At 34.7% G+C, this 23,622-nt stretch overlaps 3 protein-coding genes across 5 annotated transcripts; 1 reads left to right on the top strand and 2 right to left on the bottom strand.

Annotated features, from left to right (window-relative positions):
* Positions 1-2,095: 2,095 nt before the first annotated feature.
* On the bottom strand, positions 2,096-10,223 carry LOC106712598 (phenoloxidase subunit 1). The gene is made up of 14 exons (XM_045683395.1): positions 10,126-10,223; positions 9,926-10,045; positions 9,365-9,554; positions 8,939-9,041; positions 8,669-8,789; positions 8,287-8,492; positions 8,040-8,168; positions 6,101-6,224; positions 5,527-5,691; positions 5,297-5,425; positions 4,966-5,144; positions 3,346-3,491; positions 2,992-3,227; positions 2,096-2,632 (listed from the first exon to the last, which is right to left on the bottom strand). The coding sequence occupies exons 2-14, from the start codon at positions 10,034-10,036 to the stop codon at positions 2,420-2,422; spliced, it is 2,052 nt and encodes a 683-aa protein (XP_045539351.1). The 5' UTR covers positions 10,037-10,045; positions 10,126-10,223; the 3' UTR covers positions 2,096-2,419.
* Positions 10,224-14,265: 4,042 nt separating this feature from the next.
* LOC106712608 (dynein light chain 2, cytoplasmic) lies at positions 14,266-17,576 on the bottom strand. Of its 2 annotated transcripts, XM_045683195.1 has the most exons (3): positions 17,439-17,576; positions 15,984-16,107; positions 14,270-15,001 (listed from the first exon to the last, which is right to left on the bottom strand). In XM_045683195.1, the coding sequence occupies exons 2-3, from the start codon at positions 16,089-16,091 to the stop codon at positions 14,840-14,842; spliced, it is 270 nt and encodes an 89-aa protein (XP_045539151.1). In that variant the 5' UTR covers positions 16,092-16,107; positions 17,439-17,576; the 3' UTR covers positions 14,270-14,839. The 2 variants fall into 2 exon arrangements, with proteins under 2 accessions (XP_045539152.1, XP_045539151.1); XM_045683196.1 differs by lacking the exon at positions 17,439-17,576 and having other exon boundaries at positions 14,266-15,001; positions 15,984-16,106.
* Positions 17,577-18,067: 491 nt separating this feature from the next.
* LOC106712626 (serine/arginine-rich splicing factor 1A) lies at positions 18,068-22,833 on the top strand. 2 transcript variants are annotated; one of them, XM_014505243.2, is made up of 6 exons: positions 18,068-18,280; positions 19,966-20,182; positions 20,371-20,517; positions 20,758-20,834; positions 21,357-21,457; positions 22,626-22,833. In XM_014505243.2, the coding sequence occupies exons 1-5, from the start codon at positions 18,102-18,104 to the stop codon at positions 21,451-21,453; spliced, it is 717 nt and encodes a 238-aa protein (XP_014360729.2). In that variant the 5' UTR covers positions 18,068-18,101; the 3' UTR covers positions 21,454-21,457; positions 22,626-22,833. The 2 variants fall into 2 exon arrangements, with proteins under 2 accessions (XP_014360729.2, XP_014360727.2); XM_014505241.2 differs by having other exon boundaries at positions 21,342-21,457.
* The last annotated feature ends 789 nt before the right edge of the window (positions 22,834-23,622 follow it).

The raw sequence follows: 23,622 nt of genomic DNA, 5'->3' as shown, positions 1-23,622 counted from the left end.
ACGCATCTCGCGTAGCAACTAAGATCGCTGGTTTTCGAAGACTTACATTTCATTGTGTACGATTGGCCCTTCGTACACAATGCAACGTAAGTCTTGCACAAGTTTCAAACTAGACGATACTGTATGACTAGTGTGGTTTGTTATTTTATTTATTCATTTATTTGTTGATATTGAGAGTACGGTTTGGTTCGTAATTTTTTTTCTACCTAAAAATCCATTTTATAATTTATTTTAAACATGATAATAATTGAAATTCTTTGAATATTATTATAATGGTGTCATTTTTACCACATAATTAAATACGATTTGATCAAACGGTATACGAGTATACAATTAAGTCTGGTTCATTATATTTAATTATTAATTACTTATTATCGTTAATGTAACTGCACATTAGAAAACGTTAAATTTTTGAGTTTTTTAAAGTATATAAGAATACAAATTTCCAATTATATTAATAGTTCTCAATATGGCCTTCGGAGTGCAGGTAATCTTTTTTTTTTCGAATTTGAATATGTGTGAAAAATGAAATAACTTTCTATGTAAAATCGCTACTCTCTACTTTCTCGCTATTTTCTGTATAAAGCTTATGATCCGTCTTTAAAGAATCACCTGTATAAACTGACTTCTATATCTACGGGAGTCTCTAACATGTTTTGTTAATAATATTTTGCATTGAATAATCATTAATTATTTTACAGATCCCGCTACTTATATTGGCAACATTTTGTGTGTTCGCCAATGCACAATCCCCATGCGGGCAGGAGTCGCAAACGGAATCATGCAGATGTTCAAACGCGGTTACAACAACACAAAAACCACCGTTAAGGATTGAGATACATGAACGCGACGAACCGAACCGTCCCAATTATCCCAGCTACCCCAGCTTACCCAGCTACCCCAGATACCCCAATTTCCAACCATATCGATCTGAATATCCACTCAGCAGGTCGAACATACCAGAAATCAGATATATGCCGATGTATCCTGGTTTGGAATCTCCAAGTAATTACAGACCTATGGAATTAATTAACGCAGAAAGGAATAAAGATTACTACATGGTGCCAGTTGGGGCAAGACGGAAAGTTATCAAAAACTAAATTCTGAATGAAAAATAAATTAAGAATAATAAAAATAATAATTAAGATAAAAAAATTATGTATTATTTTCTTCATAAAAGTTATGAATTTTATTTGTAGACCTTTTTTCTGCAATAAGAATGATAAAAAAATCATTAATTACCCTTAACACATAATAGAATAAAATAACAAAATACGAAAAACAATATTTATTAAATCTTATAAATCGAAATAAATAAAATACAAAATATTGACAGAATTAAATCTAAATAATATGACCCGTATTAAAAATTAAGAAGTTCCATAAACAGTGAGGTTGTCGTCGGGACTCAAATCTTAAAAATAATATTTTATAAGAATACGCTTATTTTAATTAACATTAGGTACATTAAAAACATATATGAATGATAAGTAAGTTGAAAAAAAAATATTTTCATATTTTTAGCAAATTTTGTTAACCGATAAATTCAAAGATTATTTAAAAAACAGGGTTTATTAAAAATTTTTATCCGGGAAAATATGTAGTCTGGACAATGTTTTTTCTGATTTATTTTATTAAAATAGTATGGCTTTTTTATTATTTGGTCAATGTCCTTCGCAGTATATTCCTTCTGGCATCCACACGGCTGCGCATTAGTGCTTGGTCTTGATCTACAATACATTTTACTGCCTTAAATCTAGACAAACATACTTTACTTTTCAAATTAAAATAAATTATCAATAATTTTATTTTTGATGTATTTATACAAAATTATTTGCTATCGTTTTTAGTTACTATTATTAAATAATGAAGAAAAATACATAATTTTCGAATTTAGGTAAATGAAACATTATTTGATTGAACAATATTACACGTCAATTAAACTTAATTACAGATTCGAAGGTAATTTTACCGTTTTTATTCTGTACTGTTATAATCGTTACATACACTCGTGTGACAACTAGAGATTTAAACAAAATGAATTTCCAAATAAACATAATTATTTAGTAGAAAAAGCATTATTATTTTACAACAATAAAAAATCCCGAATAAAAATATTTTTAAACGTAACTTTGTTAATCTGTTTCTTTAGTTCTCATACAAATGTCGTAATGACAGCTGTCAAACCAGTCTAAAACGCCATATTTACAAAAACAACATATCTAATATGTATATTTATTGATATCTACTATAGATGTTTTTTCAAATAATTTCCCAAAGGTTCACCTACAAGTCAAACCATAAAAACCCGTTTGTAAATCAGAAACTAAAATAATGTTGCCAGTAACAAATCTCGAAAATGTGTATGATTTTTGTTAAGACGGCGTAAATTTTAACGACGGTAAAGTTTATTTTAAACCTACCCTTGCTGTGTGCGTACTCGAGTGGCGTCGGTAAAGCGAATGTTGCATTGTTTAATCGCCATATTCGGTTTTAGGAAGTCTTCTAGTATACCAACAGGCGCAGGACGGTCGAAGGGGAATCCCATAGGACGTTTGTCCGGATAGCGACGGTCACGGATGCCGCAGTATGCCGCGGCATCATTGCAGGTTCCTACTAGGTCTTGTTCAATCTGGGGAATGAAATAATTTAATTATAGCAATGTAATTTGTATTCCCAACTCTATATTTTCTATGCATCTCTTATCCCTTTCTCTCATTCTCATAAATTAATTATTTTTCTTTATCAAAACTAACCCAATAAAAAACACGTAGGTATTTTTGAATCTGTATGCGCGTTGATAAAAAAGCGTCATTATAATACTACTGTAGGTTTCTACTGCATTGATTATTGTCATCTCATACATTCTCTTTAAAAAAAAAGAGACGTCAATACATGCACAATTTTTTTTCATACAAAAAGAGAAAATGTCGTCGAAACACTCTATTTTTTAAGCTATACCAAACATGTGTCTGAAGTATGACAGGATACCTTATCGTCATCCCAATTGGTGACCATAGCGAAGACTACCACAGGATAACCCTCAGGCGTGCCTTTAGGTATTAGCATGTGGTGAGGCCATCCGCAACCGCAGAAGTCGAACTGAGCGGCTTGTGCTGTACCCGCGGTCCCCTGACGGTTCGACTGGTTTCTGAACGTACGCTCGTATGGAATGGTCACTGATGATTCGACACTTCTACGACGGATCGTATTGGTTCCCGCATTCACTGGAATTTGTTTCATATAAGAATTAGTCCAGCGCCACCTACTTGCCGTCTTTTATAAGAAAAAATCTTAGTGGCACAGCTTATTGGATATATTATTTTCATTTGTAATGAAACTTACATGGTTGTGTAAACTTGTCCAATTCAATCATGAGACGTCTCTGGTCCTCAAAGGACAAAGGAGCTCCGTTTTCGTCAACAGTGGGTGCCATGAATATGCGTACAGTACCCGTGGCGGCTTGAGCGAGGGTGTTATTCACTTCGATCCTAGACAATGAAATAAAACTAACTGTAATATAATAAAAAATATTTTTTTTTTCAACATTCTATCAACAATTATAGATTCATTGTTTCATTTCATGTTCACCATTTCCACGACATAATTCAAGGACTTACATTGGGTTTTATCGCTATAATATATTAGGTCCTTACATATGAAATTGGCGTTTTTTGTTCTGGCCACTTTAATCACGAATTTCTCCTCTTTGGTAAGGAATTTCAAATTCAAATTTGTACAGCTATAGACTCATGTATTTGTGGTTCGATGACCATCATTCATTTGTTTTTTTTTCTGTTTTTTTCTGTTTGTGTCACTCATTTGACAAAATGGAAAACTTAAAATATCGCATTATTTACGAGTACGAGTTCCGCCGTGGCACTAGTGCTGCGGAAACGACTCGAAGGGTGAATGATGTGTATGGCGGTCGTGTTGCAAAAGAAAACACAGTTCGTTTTTGGTTCCAACGTTTTCGTTCTGGAAATTTCGATCTGCAGAACAAGCCCCGTGGACGGCCTGAGACTCAAGTTGATAATGAAGAGTTGAAGGCTATTGTGGAAGCGGATCCATCGCAAACCACGTCCGAGTTAGCTGAAGGCTGCGATGTTAGTGATAAAACTGTTTTAATTCACTTGAAGCAAATTGGGAAGATTAAAAAGCTTGAAAGGTGGGTACCTCACGAATTGACTGAAGCAAACCGGCAAACGCGCGTCGACTGTTGCGTTACATTACTAAACCGGCACAATAATGAAGGTATTTTAAACCGAATCATTACCTGTGATGAAAAATGGGTTCTTTACGATAATCGGAAGCGCTCAGCGCAATGGTTGGATCCTGGCCAGCCAGCCAAATCCTGCCCCAAGCGAAAATTAACCCCAAAAAAGTTACTTGTAAGCGTTTGGTGGACTAGTGCCGGTATTGTTCATTACAGTTTTCTCAAATCTGGCCAGACTATTACGGCTGATGTCTATTGTCAGCAATTGCAAACCATGATGGAAAAGCTAGCGGCTAAACAACCTAGGCTGGTCAATCGCTCCACGCCACTGCTGCTTCACGACAACGCTAGACCACACACTGCGCAACAGACGGCTACTAAATTAGAAGAGCTTCCATTGGAAAGTCTAAGACATCCTCCGTACTCCCCGGACCTTGCTCCAACAGATTACCATTTTTTTCAAAATTTGGATAACTTCTTGCAAGGGAAAAAATTCAACTCCGATGGGGCAGTCCAAATCGCCTTCAAAGATTTTATTGATTCCCGTCCGACTGGTTTTTTTAGTAAAGGGATCAATGAACTACCTATGAGATGGCAAAAGTGCATAGAAAATAATGGTTCATACTTTGATTAATTAAATATATTATATTAAAAAATATTCGACTTTTTGTTCCTCCCATACAGAACGCCAATTTCATATGTAAGGACCTAATATATCACATCGCGCTCGTTCATAAAATAATACTCACACATAGACAAACTCATCATGTTGTAGGTGAGTAAAGCGAGCTAGCACGCTGCCACGAGGCGTAAAGTCCATGCCACGACTCAGTTCCACCGTGCTCTGTTCCCATTGAGTTGCAAACGTATTAGCTCCCGCAGGACTCTCGATACTAATAGATGAGACGCGAATACCAGGGAAATCCAACTGTAAAATTATGTTGTAGTTGTCAAAATACAATTTAATCAATAATGTTGATGTTGACATTTCAAATTAATCAATATTGTTGATGTAAATTATTTACTAAATATGTATGGCCGAATTCACGTCCTGAAAAGAGAAATTATAACATTACTCACCTTGTCATCCCCATAAGGTGGTAATTTGCTCTTGTACATGGTAAACAAATCATCAACATATGCGTGCCAACGGTAAAATATAGGGTCGCGCATGGCAGTAGCTGAATCACCCATAACCCCAAATTGTTCCTATATTAAAAACATACAGAAAAATATAGAACCTCCTCGTTTTAAATCTGTTAAAACAATAACGTTTAATTCTTCAACTGTTTTAAAACATATCAACGTACCAAGTTACGATGGTCAGGGTCGTGACAATAAGAGATAAACACGTGGCCCATGTTATGCAGATCTCCATAGTACACTCTATTGCGGCTGATGATAGATGATTCCATGAGGTTACCGAGCACGTCTATGCCTGTTTCTTCGTCTAAAGCCATTTGACTGCCGTTTGGCTGCATTAAAAAAACCGAAAACTGAATTTGTTATAGTCATCAATAATAATTAAAAAAATTGAAATCTGTTTTGAAACACTGTTTGCAATTAAATAAATTTATCAAAAATGGCTAAGTAACTTTGTTACTAACTTAGAATAGAAATTATGAGCACGTGTACACAACCTGGTAATAGTCCTTACCCATATCTATTATCTTGTTTCAATGCAACGCATATTCACAAATGAACGACATATTCTACGCATAGCGATCATTACGTTATTTAATTTTAAGGCTAATATGAGAATGTTTTATCGGGATTATTTTGGAATTTACTAGTTTCAGCTTAATATATGTATGTTGTTTATCTATGGTTGAAATATTTAAGCTTTAGATTGGAACAAGGTATAAATATTGTTTTAATATATACCAGTAGAATAGCATTGTTCTGTATAGCTTCAAGGAAACGATCTCTCCAAGTCTCCAGTTCTGCAACTTCACTCCTAATTTGATCGACTGGTCTGTCTAAGTCTCGAATTGATGAACCTTCGAATCTGTAATTTAATATGACGGAGGAAAAGTGTTTAATGAATACGTTTCTTTTCTTTATAGAGACTTTAGTTCTTAAGAACATGCCAGTCCTATAGCAAATTACTTACAAAATAATTACAAGTACAAGAAAATAACAATAAAAAAAACAAATAATAGTATGATGAATGAATACTAATTAAGTACACCCGGAGATTGTTTTTGTTTCATTGTGTTTGTAGTAATCAAAGATTTTTTATGCAAGACACAAACGCAAGATTATTTATACCAACGTTTCCGAAAGTATAGAAAACCCTGAGACTCGGCGATAATTTGAAAAAAAGTTAAATTTTTGACTTTAATTATTATCCGTTGATTGTTAATGGCTTATATTCTACTAGCGACCCGCCCCGGCTTCGCACGGGTGCAATGCAAAATATACCTACTACAGAATAAATGCACAATTTATTTAAGGTACTTAAATGGATAAGGATTAATGCTGTATTGTTTAAAATCACTTCGTAAAAGAATAAAAATGGTTATGCTGGGTTATCCCTAAGAGATAGACATATACCATCGCGGACTTTTTTGTTGAACTTTTTAAGGTGAACAATACTGTAGTACATTATTTTGGTCTATCTCGTAGGGTTCAGCCAGCGTTTGCAATATAAGCGCAAAAAAACGTGCTTATTTACGACATCACATTAGAAAACTTTAAATTTATCAGTGTTTCTCTACTATATTATGCATTTATTATACATACAAACCTTCCTTAAGAATCACTCTATCTATTAAAAAAAACCGCGTCAAAATCCGTTGCGTAGTTTTAAAGATCTAAGCATACATACGGACATACAGCGAAAGCGACTTTGTTTTATACTATGTATATTTATATTGATAATATTTCTGTGTAAGTAATAAAAAAAATTTAAAACAATAATAAGGACTAAGAGACAACCATTTATCTATTTGTAATCCTAAAACAATTAAAACAAAAACTATCTAATAAAACATATTCATAAATTCGATTATAGACATCGAACCTACAAAAACAACCGAATAAATATATCAAATAAAAACTTGCTCCGTACTAGGTTGTTCTTAGTACGGGTTTTACTCACGCGAGCAAGAATCGTAAATTCAAACAAGTTATGGAAAGCTGCTAGAGAAATGACTTATAGCGTTTTGGTAATATTGCAAAATGAATCAACGTGATGTTTTGAGCACATCGATACTTGACCACGAACTGGTTTCTGTACTACTCTTCCATACATCTCTATCAACCATAATATCTGAATTGACTCCCTTCTTATGCATGTCCTTTTGCACACAATCCATCCATATTTTTATCTTTGTAGCCATCTATACTCAATAGTAAATTAATTCTAAAAAAATGATTTGAGAAATATCGATTGACTGATTGATTGAGAACAATAACTAATTGTAAAGTTAATTTATAATTTTGGTCCCGATATCATCACTTAATAAATGGAGAGAGTATAGTTTGATCTCTTGTAATAAATAGACTTAGTAGAAATTATATCTCTTTCAGATCCATGTGTAACATTTCTGACATCAAATTCTTCTTCATTCACTCACTTCATTCAGAGTGTTATCTCTTATTTATAATAAGGTTTATTTATCTTAATTAAAATAAGAAAATTATATGGTAGTAGCTATCACGACTTCGTCCGCGTGACATTAAAAAACTGAGTTCATTATTAACTGGACAGTATTTTGTTCCAAATTTCATCCAGATTTAACCGTTTTGGTGTTAAGTGGTAACAAACTTTCATACATCTATGAAAACTTTCGCATTTATAATATTAGTAATTTAATACCTGGGAGGCCAAGCTCGACTGGCCACTTGCGAGTCCAGTTTGGGGAAGTAACCCTCTTCAATGGACTCTCGGAAGTTGCTGAAGCGTTTCACTCTTCCCAAATTATTGCACAATCGTTCTGTATTATATCTAAAGGAGAATTATAAAAAAATAATTATGACAATATTGCTTCCTTATTTTGCCTTATATTGCCTCCTTCTTCTTTAAAAGAAAAGAGAAAGTAAAAAGTGACGTAAAATGGATATACCTGGCAATGATCTGCTCATGCATGTAATAAAAGAGCTCTCCTCTTCTGTCTTTGTTGACAATAGCGCGGTCTGCGGCATCAAAAGGATAGACCAGATGCCAGTGCCAATGGTGAAGATTTATGCCCATGTCTTCGCGGAAGTACGCCACACGCTGCTCCGGTTCAGACGGCGATGCGGTGTAGTTCAATGGAATTGTTATCGGCATCTGTTAAATGATAGAAGTTTTGTCGGTTAACTATTTGAATTTCGAAATCAGGTACATAATTTAAAAAAAAAAAACTTAAAAGGAAATCTGATAATTTTAAGTTTTTTCTTTTTATATGGGAGTGGCGATTTATGCCAAGAGTTTTTTCTTACACAACTTCGTTCAACTTCACATACCTTCACGCCTGCAGTAACCACTGTGCTGACCTCTCGTGCGCGACGGAAGACCTTAGGGTCCATAAACTTGTCAGGAAATGTTTCAGCAAAAGTTGGTATATCTAACCCCTTAGTATCAGGTCTATATTGAAAATAAAGTAAGAAAATTGATAGGTTAGAAAAAATTGGAAATAATATTTTGATTTTTAACAAAAAATTTCAAAAACTTTTAGTCAAAAAACTTGGTTGAAAGCTTTAAAAATGTAGAATATACTTTATATTTATATTTACCTGTGTAAAATAGCAACCGACAGACAGTAGTTGAACATATAAGGGTTGATACGTAGCTGGCAGTACGAACATATTGATATCAAATCTTGAACATTCCTCATACCTAGAAAAATATCATTCAAATCCTAATTACAGTATATAAGACAAAAACAAAAGCGATCGATTGATGATCTCTGCCTACCTCTCCGAGTTAAGGGCGTGAGATCTTATTTATTACTTTTACATACTCGACACAAATCAATATTCGATCCTTGAGATCAATCTGATAATTATTTTAATTGCTTTGTATTAAATTGGGTACGTAAAATATTCGATCGACCTCTAAACAATAAATTATATTTTTTGGTTACTTTTGCTATCTACAGATCGGTAAAATTTAAATGAAATAAATAAGTACTTATAATATTTTTTCATTTCATCGCTTACCCATGAATATGTCAATAAGTTTGCCCGCCATTTTCCTATGCTTGGGCACGAACAGAGAGAATTGCTCGTTGAACGGCAGCTCCATCGGTAGCTGCAGATTCGGCAGGGATATCTCGTTCACCGGGATCGACTTTGCATCAGCACCGAAGCGATTGGCCAAGGTATTGCTAAGTGCCTTGTACTTATCTGGCTATAATTAAATTATATTAATTTGGTATAAATAAATGCGGAGAGAAAATTCTAAGATATGTGTGAATTCAACCAACCCGCACTGGGCCAACGTAGTTGACTATGGCCTAGTCACCCCTAACTTAGAGTAGGCTCCGAGCCCCTCAGTGGGAACGTGTAGTGAAATGCGGAGAGATGTTCAGAAAGTAATGATTTAGTGGATAGCTACATACGTAGAATAAGACTGAAATTATGAAAGAAGAGAATTTAGATATGACGGCTGATAGAAAATAACCTCCTTCTTTTTGAAGTCTTTTGAAGTAGAACATGCTGTGAAAACTAAGCAGTTTCTATTTATGCTACTTAAAATTGTTATAATATTTGTAAACTTACGTAGAAATTGTCAGGTATCTGGAAAGTAGACCTTTCCTCCCCCTTTTGCATGAAGCATGGCTCCGTGGGGCGGTCGAAGAAAAGTAAAAGGTTTTCTTTTGAACCGGCCATTTTAATTTTCTAAAATATGTTAATGATTTTAATAAACGTAGATTTATTTTCGATACAATACGTTATATTAATATAATTTTAACACTTACCTGACTCTTGGATGAATTATTTAAAAAAACACAAATGAAATTGCCAAAGTTCCGAAAGGCAGTCAGTCGGAAAGCCTTATTCTCGACTGATATGATAAACAAAAATTGACCAATTTATATTATTTTTCACAAAAACGTGTGCATCAAATATCTGGAACGAATAGACGTCCTGACAACAATCAAAACTAGGACTAAAGCTCATATGTCAATGGTGTAAGGGCTAAAATAGCATGAACTTCAATCCTGGACAACCAAAACAAGATAGGAATTGCGGTTATGTTATCTAATGTTACAAATATCACAACAGAAATGAAATACTACGTGCAAAATGTTCTCGACGTTTCGGCTGTTATTTTCATATTCATTGTTGTAATGGTCGCTCAGAGAGTCCTAGTACACTTTAGTATGAGAAATCTAAACTTAGGGGCTACTAAAGTACCAATAAACCCTAAGAGCGACATAGTCCATATTGAAAACGACTAGGCCAAAGTATGCTGTAGTCAATGTTACCTTTGCCATTACGGTATTATATTTCATTAATATATGAGTACCCAGAGCTGGGCATTAACTCGTTAATCCGTTAATCGTTAATTAACGAAGTTAACATTTTGCTTAACGGATTAACTTTTAAGTTAACTTCAAAAAGTGTTAACGCTTTTGTTAACTTCCGTTAAACTCAACTTCCGTTAATAAAAGTCCGTTAATCGTTAAATTAGAAACTTGGAGACGTGCTGTCATTTTGTTTAAATTACATGCCACCCCACGCTCGTAAGTATAACTATGTTGGGCGACTGTCGGCGACTCGAATGGTGAACCAACGAGTTGATAATTGATATATGTGAAGTTCGCGTGCAAGTGTGATGCATCAGAGCGTCCGGGAAAGACGTGACCAACAGGACAAAATCAAATGAAGGTTCGAAATAGTATATTTCATTACGAGTATATAAAAGCATGAGTATGTAATAGCCCACAATCCGAACGCTCTTCGCCCCTGCAATACGCCACTTTTTGCATACACTTTTTACTCGTGCCTTCTCTTTCCCAACTGTAAAAATGATGTCTATTATAAAGAAAAAAACCAACCACGAAGTTTTTACAAAAAAAAAATCATTGAAGTTTTTATGATTCATGCAAATATTTCTAAAAAGAAGCTCCTAATTTGTTACAATTTCAGATTTAATGATTTGATTCAATGAATTAGGTTAGGTTTCATTTTATTTCATCTCATAAAATTTCATTTCATTTCATATCAATAAAAATAATCTACTGAAACCTTGGCTGTTTGGGCATGGTTCCCTTTGCCTACCCAGAATGGGCGAAGAAAACAAAAAAATCTTTGTTTGTATTCTTTTACGGTTGGCGCCATTTTTCAAACATTTTAGTTAGTTGAGTTTATTGTGTTTTTAGCGGACTTCAAAAAGAAGGAGGTTATCAATTCGACTGTATTTTTTTTTAATTATTCTATTAAATTGCTTAATTTTTTCGCAACCGTATTAAAATAGTTGTTTAGTACACGTGCGGAACTGTCATTACAACTTGTTCCAACTGTCAACCCTCACCTTCGGCTGCGCCTCGGCTCAGGTAGACATTTGTCGGAACTCTTTGCAATGACAGGCTTTCCGCACTCGTAATGAAATATACTATAATGCATTCATAGTTGTCTCTAATACTAATGTGTTATAGAATGTACAGTCAAATTACTATTTTAAACAAGTGTCGCCACAATAAGCGCGAAATTAGTATGTATAATTTTGGTATGGTTAACTGTTAACGATTAACTTTAACTTGCGTTAAATTTTCGAGAATTCAACGCTTTAACGATTAACGAAGTTAATTTTTTAATTAACGGATTAACGATTAACGAAGTTAACTTTTCGATTAACTGTGCCCACCTGTGTGAGTACCAAGAACTCCGTAATGACATGAAGATGATAAGGAAAGTGACTAAAAAATTCATATTATTATTGTTTTCTCGAAAGCATCTAACCATCAGCGAGAAAAATGGTGGCTGCGTATTGCATCAGCTACATTATAGACATGCTAGTCGGTGTGTTTCCGTGAACTTACACTGCCTAAACAACTGTACTAAAACTACTATCTCTTTAAAAACACCCTGAATAGGACGCTGCTTGGAAATTACAGCTTTGACTTTGTTCGGACCTAAAAAAACCACTAATTATTAGTTCGAGATGCCAACACCTCTCCCAAAAGTTAATGTCAACACCAAAATGGCGTACATCAAATAGGCACAAAATATCACGGCCAATAGCCTATCCAGAGACAAAAGAGGCCAGTGATTAAGGTCCTTCGTACACAAGGCAACGTTAATCATCGAAAGTAATATTGTATCGCGTTGCGCACATCCCGTGTACACAACGTTGAATCGTCAACGCGAGTTGTCTATTCGGTCAGTACAACATGTCAATTGCAGAGATTTTCTCCGCCATCCTGAAAATTGCAGCGGTTTTTTCACGACGATCTTGACTTGCGAGCGACTGTCTTTGGCGATGTGTACGAACTTCTGAAGTTGAATTACCTAAGCCTTAGCGACTAAACTTGACGCGTTTCAAAGATTTAGCCTTGTGTACAAAGGGTCTAAATCATGTATGTCATCACTCTCATTGTTTAAAAAAAATCGATATGTTTTTGTACATGCGCGTCAGCCCGAGAATAATTATTAATGCCAAATTTATTTGGTAATGTGTAACTATTCAATTAAAGGAACCATCGCAGTACCAATTAATTACTTAAAAAACGTGTCACTCAAATTACCGTACCAAACTTTTACATGACTAACCATGGGTTTCTGAGACCAAAATCCCCATTTAAAACATATTGTTCTCTGCGTTTTTTTCAAAAAAATAATGACAGGGATGACGATATCGACGGCAGAAAGCGGAAATGTCGTATCTCGAAAATTGGCCCAAATAAGTTGCCCCTTCAATTGCTGTAACTAGTAAAAATAATCAATGGATTAGTAACTTTAGGACATACCAATTAACGGTATCAAATAACGCTTAGATTGATAGAAATACGTTCCAAAGTTCAACTTCCTATCTTAATTAATTTAGGGGTTGTGATTTTTTTGAAATAGCTTTTTGGCTCTGGTGTAAAACTAGATATTTTGAGATACGACATTTCCGCTTTCTGCCGTCGATATGTTTTATACAGAGATTTTGGTCTCAGAAACCACTGGTAAATAAAAATCAATACCCTCCTCGGTCATTCGGTTAAAGTTGTACATTTATTAGCATGCTTATTTGTCATACGCAATTCTTATCGGAACTAAGTAAAAAGTTATATATTGCAATACATGACCTCTGACACTTTCACACTCATAACCTCATCATATTTATCAGATTTCTTTGTAATTGTTTTGATAAAGTTATAGACCAACAAGAATCTGCTTAGATTTATTTATGAAAATTACATACATACTCCTAATTATGTCCAACTAATAATTTATACTTATATTTATTCTCAACAAATTTAGATGACATATCGCTTTAGGTACAGAAATTATCCGTTATCTCTGAGATATATAGCTAGTAGCTAGTCTAAATGTCATCTTTATGATTGCAATTTTTGTTTTCTGTTATCGGTAGTACTGGCGTAAGGGCAGGGTGCGGTTTGGCTACCGACCAAGGCCTCGAATTAGTCACAGGTTTCCCTGTTAATTCCCTCCCTATTGCTCCCCAGTCATGCTTAATAAAAGGGGTTTCCGGGGGATAATCGCGCAGGGGCTGGTAGCGTTAAAACCGGCACTGTACATGGGTGGTTATAACCGCAGGACTTCACGGCCGTGCCACTTGTAACATGATGTCATCCTTTTTGTTCTCTTTAATAATAATCAATAGTCCCCTTCCTACCCTATTCTTAAAAGGGATTTGAAGGGTAGGATGACACGATTAAGTGGACGGTTAGGAATGTTTGGGGGCTAGGCAAAGTAACATTCGATAAGTCAAAAACGTATGGAAGTGACAATAACTTTAACAAAATCTCTATGGACAAGTCACTGCTTGCTCGATTGCCATTTTCTTTAAACTTGTAAACCAACCCCCCCCCCCCCCAAAGGCATAGTAAGCAAAAGATGATGCCCAAGTAGTAGTATGAAATAAAACATCAAAATGGGTTTGTAAGAAAGTTTAATTTATTATAGAAGTAGTGAAAATATCTCCAGTGTATGTAAAAACAAAGAAATAAACAATAAATTTAGATAAGTACTAACATATGACTTCAGCTATGCTAAGTTAAAGTCTAGGAATAAAACTAAAAATTTTAATAATATAAATACACTAAAAGTGAATGTTTTTTCCAAGTCGATTGAATCTTAACATATATAGCTAACAAAGAAACATACATCAAGTGCGCCGGGTACTAAGTGTTGGAGATTCGACGAGTAAGAAACACCGTCTATAACAAAGGAGGGGGTGAAGAGGCATGGCGACCGCTCACTCTACCCATTCACTCACACAACCGCACAACATGTACACATACAACAGCACCTCCCGAAGTCAACACACCCCAAGAGTCAGATAGGAGACGAATTAACTAAGTAAATGCTACCTATAGGTAGGAATGTAAAGGTGTCGTGTCCTATGTCACGGTGCATGGGATGAGTTGGCAGGTTGTTCGAGAGGTGGAACTCGAACCCGGTTATACTATGTCCATCGCTAACAACATAAAATTTAGAGCAAAGGTGCAGAGTAGAGGATTAACCGCTCTTGAACAGGAGAATGGCGACCTGGCCAAGGTAGAAGTATATGAAGTGACGCGTCTCGTGCGTGACATACGAGCCGAAGTTGCGGCCGACTATGCAATGCCATGTCGGGTTGTACTTCTTGTCAAACTCCTTCTTGATGAATGCAGCAATGTCCTGCAAATAATACACATCCATAAGCATCAAGACAATATAGTACAATACTTTTATGATTCTTATTTCGTCACTATTAAATAAAAAACAATTACATTCTGAAATGTTAATAATATCTGAAATCCAGCTATACTGAGATGCTTTATTATTAATCTAAAATAGTTTAGTCCAATGCCAGACACTTAGTTCCCTTATTTCATAGCAATCATCGATAATTTGGTTAAAATTGTAAATGTACAATTAAAGTTCACATATAAAGGGACCAAATAATTATCATTTTTTCTGAAACTATTGCTCAATTTTAACCGCAAACTATCACAGGCAACCAATAACTGATAAGAAACCCTTTATATCAGCTTCACTGGAACATTAACACTTTCCATTGCTATTGGTGCTGTAATTGAATTAGTATTCACAAATTCATGGCCAAGCAATGATAATAGTTTTGTAAAGCTTTGGTGTGGCACAAACTAGTTTAAAATTAGATAATAGTACAATGGTTTCTACTACAAATAATCTGTTTTTATCTTATTGACCACATTACTTTTATATAAGTTATAAGCTTGTAATGTCCCGCTTTAAGTCAATTTGTGTTTTATTTCAGGTTAAAATATCGTTTTCTATCAGATAAACCAGATAACATAGTGCCAAGTTATTGACTAAGACAGTAGTTTGATTTTTTTTCAAATTTTTATATTTAAAAAATTAGATATGGTTCTTCTGTATTTTAAATGTAATTTATTATTAATTTTTTTAATCAACAATAACCTAATGACTAAGTGTGTGGATATCCAATCTCGCAGTAGAAGGTTAGTATCCTACTATTCCAATACTGTCATATACCAAAATACAGCACAAGCGTAAAGCTTAGATGGAAAGTACAAGATTCATTAATTAACAAAAAACTGGTAATATTTTAATAATAGAAAAACCTTGGAAGTCATGAAAAAGATGCATTTAAAAAGTAACACCAAAACTCAGTCACCTTTTCAATGTTGAATTTCTCAAGGGCCTGCGTTGCACAGTCCACTGCATCTTGCTGCATCTCCTCGCTCATGTCAGCATTCTTGATCACCGCCTTGCGGTCACACATATTGTCAGATGTATAGCTGCAACAAGATTTAAGAAATTTAGACATACATGAATAGAAATACATGTATTAAATCTGGAATAAAACAAAAATCACTTCCAATCAGTTAAGTAGCAACTATTGTGTTGTTCAATTATACATTTTTTTTGTAATAAGGTGTTCGCAAAAAATTCTAACATTAAGAATTTATTTTTGCATCAACTGTTTTCTAATTGTATGCAAAATAAAGAAATAAACAGCAAGTAGAAAAATTCCAATTGCATTAGTTACAAAAATGTTTGAGATTTGTTGTATCACAATAAAATTATTTAAATAAAATAAGTGACTCTTTGCAATGGTTAGACAAAGTCTGTGGAATGTTGATATTTCTGCATAATTATATAGGGACTTGCAGGATGTTTATATTATTATTGACTTTGTTCTTATTGGGAAAGGGAAGGCGTGTCATTTTCTAGTTCTGCGGTTCTGATCCATACAATTTTATGACTTGTAATGTACAAGTGATCCATATAAAAATTAGCAATTATTAGTGGTATTGTTTTTTTTTTCATTGGTTTATTTATTTAAGCTTTGATTTATTTATTGTATGTACCAATGAAAACTTTATCAGACATTGCACCACTATCTATCTGCTAGCAGCAAATCTTATTGACTTTACACTGTCAAAAGGAACAATTGAATTTCATCTAAGCGTCAAAATATTAAAAAACAATGGGTTTTCTTGTAGCAGAAAACCAAATAACACGTTCTAACTACTTCACATCCACCCTGTTTCGACCCTACCGTGTTCACACCTCCTAGATTTTCACCACATGCGTATAACAGCCGCATTAATTGTTTACGCTCAATAACAGCAAAACTATTTATAGAATGCAGTAAAGGTCAGGCGCGAAAATCTGGACATCAGCGCGCCTGTTATGAAAAAGTGTTTAGAAAACTAGAGAAAGTTCGAGCGTTAAAAAAATACTGATAATTATCGATACCTGACGCAAGTAAACGAATGCTGAGGATTTTTTTTTGCTATTCTAATCGTAGCTTTAGCAGTTATACCAGTCATCAAGATTATAGCAAGAAACGAGATGTAGAAATAAAGAACAGTCCAATGTATGAATTTGATCTCGTAAAGAACGAATATAGCATAGTTTAATTTATCCCCATAGAAACACAGAAATTAAATCAATAAAATATTTTGATGAGTACCCAAAGGTTGAGACTAGAAGATTTATTTCACCCACGTTAATACAAACAAGAGTTTTTCAGAAAATCAAGAAAAACTTAAAATTAACTACCAGTTTTAAGAACTAGAATTAAAAGGAAAGCTGAGAATATAATTAAAACTAAAATACTCACGTTTACTTCGGGCTAAAGAACAAATTCTCACGTAATGATTTAGATACCGGAGATCGTATGCCTACTTTCCAGAGGATTCTTTCACAGGCTTCTTTCAGTGCGGATTTTGTCCAATTGCGGCAGAGGGCGTTCGAAATTCAAAACGATTCGAAACACAAAACTCGGTCATGGTATGTTATATATGTGGCCAAGAAGGACACTGAAGAACGTATTTCTATAAAAAATATGTGTTTCCTTGATTAATTCTAACGTATATAAATTAAATCTGATCAAACATTTCATTCGGTTCTCATTGTTATTCTTGAAAGCGCATATTTTTCATTTTGAAAATGTCTATAAAGGATTTTTTTTAAAACTGTATTTTTTTTATTTGATAAAATTTTTTAAACTAAATAAAGAGTCATGATTATAAAACTGCTTAAGTAAGGAAGTCATTAATTTTGACTGCAAGAGATTAATGATACTTTGTTGCCAATCTATGAATATCCGATCTATTCGCATCGTTGTCGTTTGCCGCCATCTTGTATTTGTCACAAACGCTTCAGTTGTAGCATCTATTTTATTCATAAAGATAATATTAAAATCCTATTTTATATTGTAGTATATAAATACATAAAAGATACGGAAATAGTTATTTAAAGTTTTATTCTTTAAAACTTAACAATGTCTGGAGGAAGCAGCAGCAACCGAAATGAGTGCAGAATATACGTAGGGAATCTACCGCCGGACATAAGAACAAAGGACATTCAAGATTTATTTTACAAATTTGGCAAAGTTACGTTTGTCGATCTGAAAAACAGAAAAGGTCCACCATTCGCATTCGTGGAATTCGAGGATCCGAGGTGAGAATATGTTGGCAAACAATATAAAAGGCGGTTAAAGATTTAAAGAAAAAATCAACGTGTTATAATGTCTTATCGTAATCTATATTACATGATTATAATTCGATTTATTTTTTAACTAATTTTGGCATGTGGTGTTTTTTAATCAGAAACAGTTTTTTGATGATTTATTTTGCTGCGACCTTCATAACTTTGTAACACAGTGATTTTTTATAAATCTCGCATGATTTTAACATTGGTGTTGTATTAGGAAACTTATGGTGCAATAAGCATTATCATTATTGGATAGAACTATTCATCTGCTCCTAACCATCATACCAGTGTTAGAGCTAATATTTCTTTATCAATATGTAAGTTGTTAGAGTCATGCTGTCCATCAGTATTGACACCCAAAATGTTTGCAAGCGTTTTAGAATAATACCCCATTCACACTAAGCCAGCTCAGTAGGCCAGTCACACAAAATCAGCACTGACATACAACTGGCCTAATGTGGACACCCATGGGAGCCAATAAGCCAGTCTGACTGATAATTGTGATGGCATTCTACTTTTCAGGCCAGTTCGACCATTCCGCTGCAACGGACATATTGTGGATGGTCTGGGAACCAGTCCAGTTATGACTAAACTTGCTTTTTGAGGTTATAAAATGTATTGTTGTCGCTAATTTATGCTCCCCAGATCTTCCGTCTTGAGCCGCTTTAATAGTAAAGCGAGACCCAAGGTTTTTTTATCACTTATCTCATAATTAATTTCTTTTACAATTTCCTGAAGTACTAAGGATTGCATATGTAGCGTATTCCATTTTTTTCTCGGCTACATTGTCCCTCTACTTGTCTTTACAAAGCCACGCCTCAGACTGGACTGGTGTAATGAGGACAACACCTTCCATGACAGGGCAGCACGACTGGCCTACTGAGCTGGCCTGGCGTGAACGAGGCATTAAGCATAGGTATAAACCTATTTGCTTTCTAGAAGTTGATACAATTTGACTGTCATCACTGACAGCATGATTCTAAAATCAGTTGTATATCAAGTTGTATTATTATAACATTATATTTAATAAAATATCTTAAATTTTAATTTTACATTATGATAAATGTTATCAAAGTATGTTGTTTATCAAAATAATGATAAGTCAGTAGTACTGAACAGAGATAAGAAATTGATAATTTACTTTATATACAACAACTTAATTTATACTGTAAAATGTTACATTTGATTTCTCAACTACATTTTTAAATACTCAGATAACACACAGTGTATAAAATTGAAAACACTAGCATAGCAACCAAAATGTTTTTATTTTGTTGTTATTACTTTATTTAACTTTATACATATTTACAATCTTATTTCATTGAACTCTATGTACAAATACTTTTCGCTGTTCTCTTCTTTTTCACCTATCTTTTTCCATAATGAAAAATGCAAATGTTTTTAGTGGCCAGTATGCCACCTCTTTGGCAGAATGTTAGAATCTGTGTTCAATGCATAATATTGGCAATATCAACATGATTTTGATAAAAAATAGTGGTCTCTGATTTATTAAAAATTAATTTATTGTTATATTTAGCTTCGGTAATTTCGTCTTAGGTTATAATTGCAGTCATATGTTCTTTTGGAATGTCAGCTAGGCGAAGAGAGAGATTGTTATTTTTTTTCATGAATGCCATATTTTTGCACATCAGGGATGCGGATGATGCTGTACGTGCAAGAGATGGTTATGATTACGATGGTTATCGTCTCCGGGTGGAGTTTCCCCGGGGTGGCGGCGGCGGCGGCGCAAGAGGCGGGCGTGGGGGAGGAGACCGCTTTGGCGCCAGACCGGCCACAAGAGGTCCCCCAGCTAGACGTTCGGAGTACAGAGTACTTGTTACTGGGTTACCACCATCAGGATCTTGGCAGGTTGGTAAATAGATGACATCAGACAATGCTTACAATTGGCTGTAGTAAAATTATTTTTTTTATTTAAGTTTTTTACACAATTAAATTTTTGTAATATTACAATATAAATGCGGACTTTATCTAATTGATAGATAGTAATGAGATGTATAGTTTTGGTTCAGTGTTAAACAAATACAAATTTTGCCCAGGATCTAAAAGACCACATGCGTGAAGCGGGCGATGTTTGCTTTGCGGACACTTTCAAAGATGGTACTGGTGTAGTGGAGTTCCTTCGTCATGAAGATATGAAGTATGCAGTGAAAAAACTTGACGATTCGCGGTTTAGAAGCCATGAAGTAAGAATTGCATATCATTTTGAAGTAACATAATATTTTATGAAATATATAAAAGTCGCAATACAAAATATTCTATCTTTCACCCTCTTCAAAAAAATGTAACAGTGTTGTAATCTTGTCTAATATAATACATGCAAATTAAAGAAGTTGATCTCGCTTTTTCATTCAAAGTCATGTGTACATCGTAATTAGTATGCAAAACAAAATGGCCGCATGTGTAAATAAGATCGATTATTTCAGGGCGAAGTGTCATATATACGAGTGAAAGAGGACTATGGCGGCGGTGGCGGAGACAGATACAGTGGTGATCGTGACAGGTAATATTTTTTTTACTAAATCTAAATCTGTAGCTACAGAGTTGTCAATTCACTATGTCTATGTCCACTAAGGTGTAAATTCTCATGGCCACAGATCAAAGTATTTAATCAATATACAGTCTTATTATGTAGAGGATCCTTGAATTTAGCAAAGAATTATTAGCTTCTTAATAAAAACAACATTAATATGTAAATGATGATTGCTTACAGTCTTAAAAACATGTTTTAGTATTACCAACATTGAAAGTGAGTATTAATATACAAGTATATTGTTTCACATTTTTGTACACATAGAAATATTTCCTTATCCTTAAAAACGTGGGTGATTTTAATGCATATCTTCAACTAGTGATGCATCAACTTTATTTACCATCATACACACCCTTTGGATCTTTCATAAACTCCAGGAGGTACCCATGGTCAATTTTGGATTCCTGGTCGTCTACATTATAGTTCCAATCTCTAGAACTATATGTTGTGGCCTTTGAAAATTGTGTACAAATATAGAGGTGCATCGGGCAGGTCGCGGTCGTACTCACCGCGGCGACGCGGATCGCCGACTTACTCGCCGGTGCGTCGCAGCTACAGTCGCAGCCGCAGCCGTGATCACAACTACTGAGCAGGTCAGAGCGATTACTATGTTTACATTCATACACACTCGAAATACACACACACCCCATGTCTTAACACGCTTGAAATTACACACTCGAAATACACGTTCGACTTAAACTGTAAATACTCTTAAATCTTCATACACACTTGAAATACTCATATTGACGCAATATACAGATTCTCACAAACTTTTGCTTGTACACCTTAGAATTGTATTCATGAACACATCTTACATTTACAAGTGTCTTTCACAACATTGTGTAAAAGCTAGTCCGAAAGCTTAATTAAATGGCTTTATTTTGGTTGAAAGGAAATCAACTTCATCATAAATGTAGTAATTTAAAAATTATTGAAAATAATGCTAGTTGCGATACTGAATATTTGATAATATTCAATTTGATATCATTTAATCAATGGCTTCATTTCAGCGGCACATAAAGGATACAAGAAACTATTTTACATACAACTTAACTTAATAACTTTATTTTATTTATTGGTATCCTCAAGCATACAAGGTTACTGTTATATTCTAAACATATAATTATTTTTCCAAGGTTGCTTTTACTAGTATTTTTTTATTTTATTTTCACTTATTTCCTATGTAATTTCTTGTAAAAAAAAAACCTAGTTTTTTATGATAAGCAGGCCGTCTACGTGGGTGCCTTTTAATACTACTGCTTTAGCATTGTTCACAATAAGATTATTGTCTGATGTCATATGATTTCTTTATTTTTCTAATATTTCTGAGGAACAAAGTTATCTGGCCCGGTAAGAGGCACTGCTATTGAATGGTTCAGTCAGAAAATATGTGGAACAGAGAAATTACATAAAAAATACATGACAGTTACAGTACGAAAAGGATCTCGTGATATTATTTTGACAATGATAAGGGGGTGCTAGTAAGCTATCATAATTTTGACTTATGCTCACCAAGTTCAGACATCCTTGTCAGTGTATAGTCATAAAAAATAACTTAAAATACAGCTATAATCCAATATAGATCTTTTAACACTTTTTCAATTGATAGTGTGGCGCTAATAAGCTTACTCCTATTGGGTCAGATAACTTTGTCGGTGCATAGTTTCCCTTTTGCCTACCGGGTGAGATAAGTATGTGGGTGTATACTAGTTTAGGACAATATGTAACGGGTGTCGGACTGAAGGTGATGTTGTTTGACAGTGATAGCGAGCGACGAGCGGCGACTGGACGGGCGCCGCGACCCCGTAGCCCCGAGACTGCGCCCACTTAGCGCTCTGCCATGTTTATAATAAGATCAACATATGTATGTCCATACTCCTCGTTTTGCAGGCGACATGTCACATGCACTCTCTTCTCTTCACAAATGTAACAGTAAACCTGACAACATGCTGATTTTATATTTAATAAAAAGTTTTATTTGAGTCGCTTTCAGAATGAGTTGTATTTATATTGTAGTTTGTAATTGAGTTGATATAATTAAAAGTACTTTTTTTTTGTTTCATCCACTGTGGATTTGGCTCGTTGGATATGCTTGGCTGGAGGTGTGAGTCAGGATGCCGTAGGATAGGATCTCGCTCGATGGATGGGATGGCATGGGCTGGGCTTGGACCGTCGGGTAGGACGCGCGCACTCATCGCACAGGATACTCGGATTTTCGGATCGTACCAAAGGATCTCGGACGGCTGCGGCCTCTCGAGTTGAGGATTTGGCTCAGTATCGCTTGTAGACGTGAACTGTTAACTTTTTGGATTGTGAATACGGACGTCAGGTCGTCGTACCGTGCTCGACGCAGGACCACAGGATCATGGATCTTTGGGTATGATTTTAATATAAATTTTTGCCAAATAACTTATGTTGAGTGCACGCTCGGTATAATACGAGAGTATTAATTGTTTGTTTTGGATATCCTTAACTCACACTTTATTTGCTTTTCTCGATGTCTGCGTAATTATCCTACTCGTAGGTGCGCCACGGCCCTGAGGCGAGAGTACATTAGCTTTGCTCATTAGTCTTAGCCCTAACAAATCGATGTCATAAATATAATTAGCATGCTTAATTGAGCTTTCATACAAAATATCCAGTAAATCGATGGCGTGTGCGAAAGAGAGTGCTAGAGATAGTATGCCGGTTCATTTTTTTTCTTTTATTTCCTATCTGTGTGAATGTTGTAAGGGGAACAGAGATTGTGTTTTACATA

This window comes from Papilio machaon, chromosome 21 (assembly GCF_912999745.1).
Source record: "Papilio machaon chromosome 21, ilPapMach1.1, whole genome shotgun sequence".
Classification (NCBI taxonomy): Eukaryota; Metazoa; Arthropoda; class Insecta; order Lepidoptera; family Papilionidae; genus Papilio; species Papilio machaon.
Note: the sequence above shows the minus strand (reverse complement) of the source record. Positions and strands in the feature narration are given on the sequence as shown.

Coding starts and splice junctions, on each gene's coding strand:
- LOC106712626 (XM_014505241.2), top strand. CDS start 18,102: ATGTCTGGAGGAAGCAGCAGCAACCGAAATGAGTGCAGAATATACGTA. Junction 18,281..19,965: donor GTGGAATTCGAGGATCCGAG/GTGAGAATATGT, acceptor TTTGCACATCAG/GGATGCGGATGATGCTGTAC. Junction 20,835..21,341: donor TACAGTGGTGATCGTGACAG/GTAATATTTTTT, acceptor GTACAAATATAG/AGGTGCATCGGGCAGGTCGC.
- LOC106712608 (XM_045683195.1), bottom strand. CDS start 16,091: ATGTGTGACCGCAAGGCGGTGATCAAGAATGCTGACATGAGCGAGGAG. Junction 15,002..15,983: donor AGAAATTCAACATTGAAAAG/GTGACTGAGTTT, acceptor TATTATTTGCAG/GACATTGCTGCATTCATCAA.
- LOC106712598 (XM_045683395.1), bottom strand. CDS start 10,036: ATGGCCGGTTCAAAAGAAAACCTTTTACTTTTCTTCGACCGCCCCACG. Junction 5,692..6,100: donor AGAACAATGCTATTCTACTG/GTATATATTAAA, acceptor TTTTTAATGCAG/CCAAACGGCAGTCAAATGGC. Junction 3,228..3,345: donor GGACAAGTTTACACAACCAT/GTAAGTTTCATT, acceptor AACAAATTCCAG/TGAATGCGGGAACCAATACG.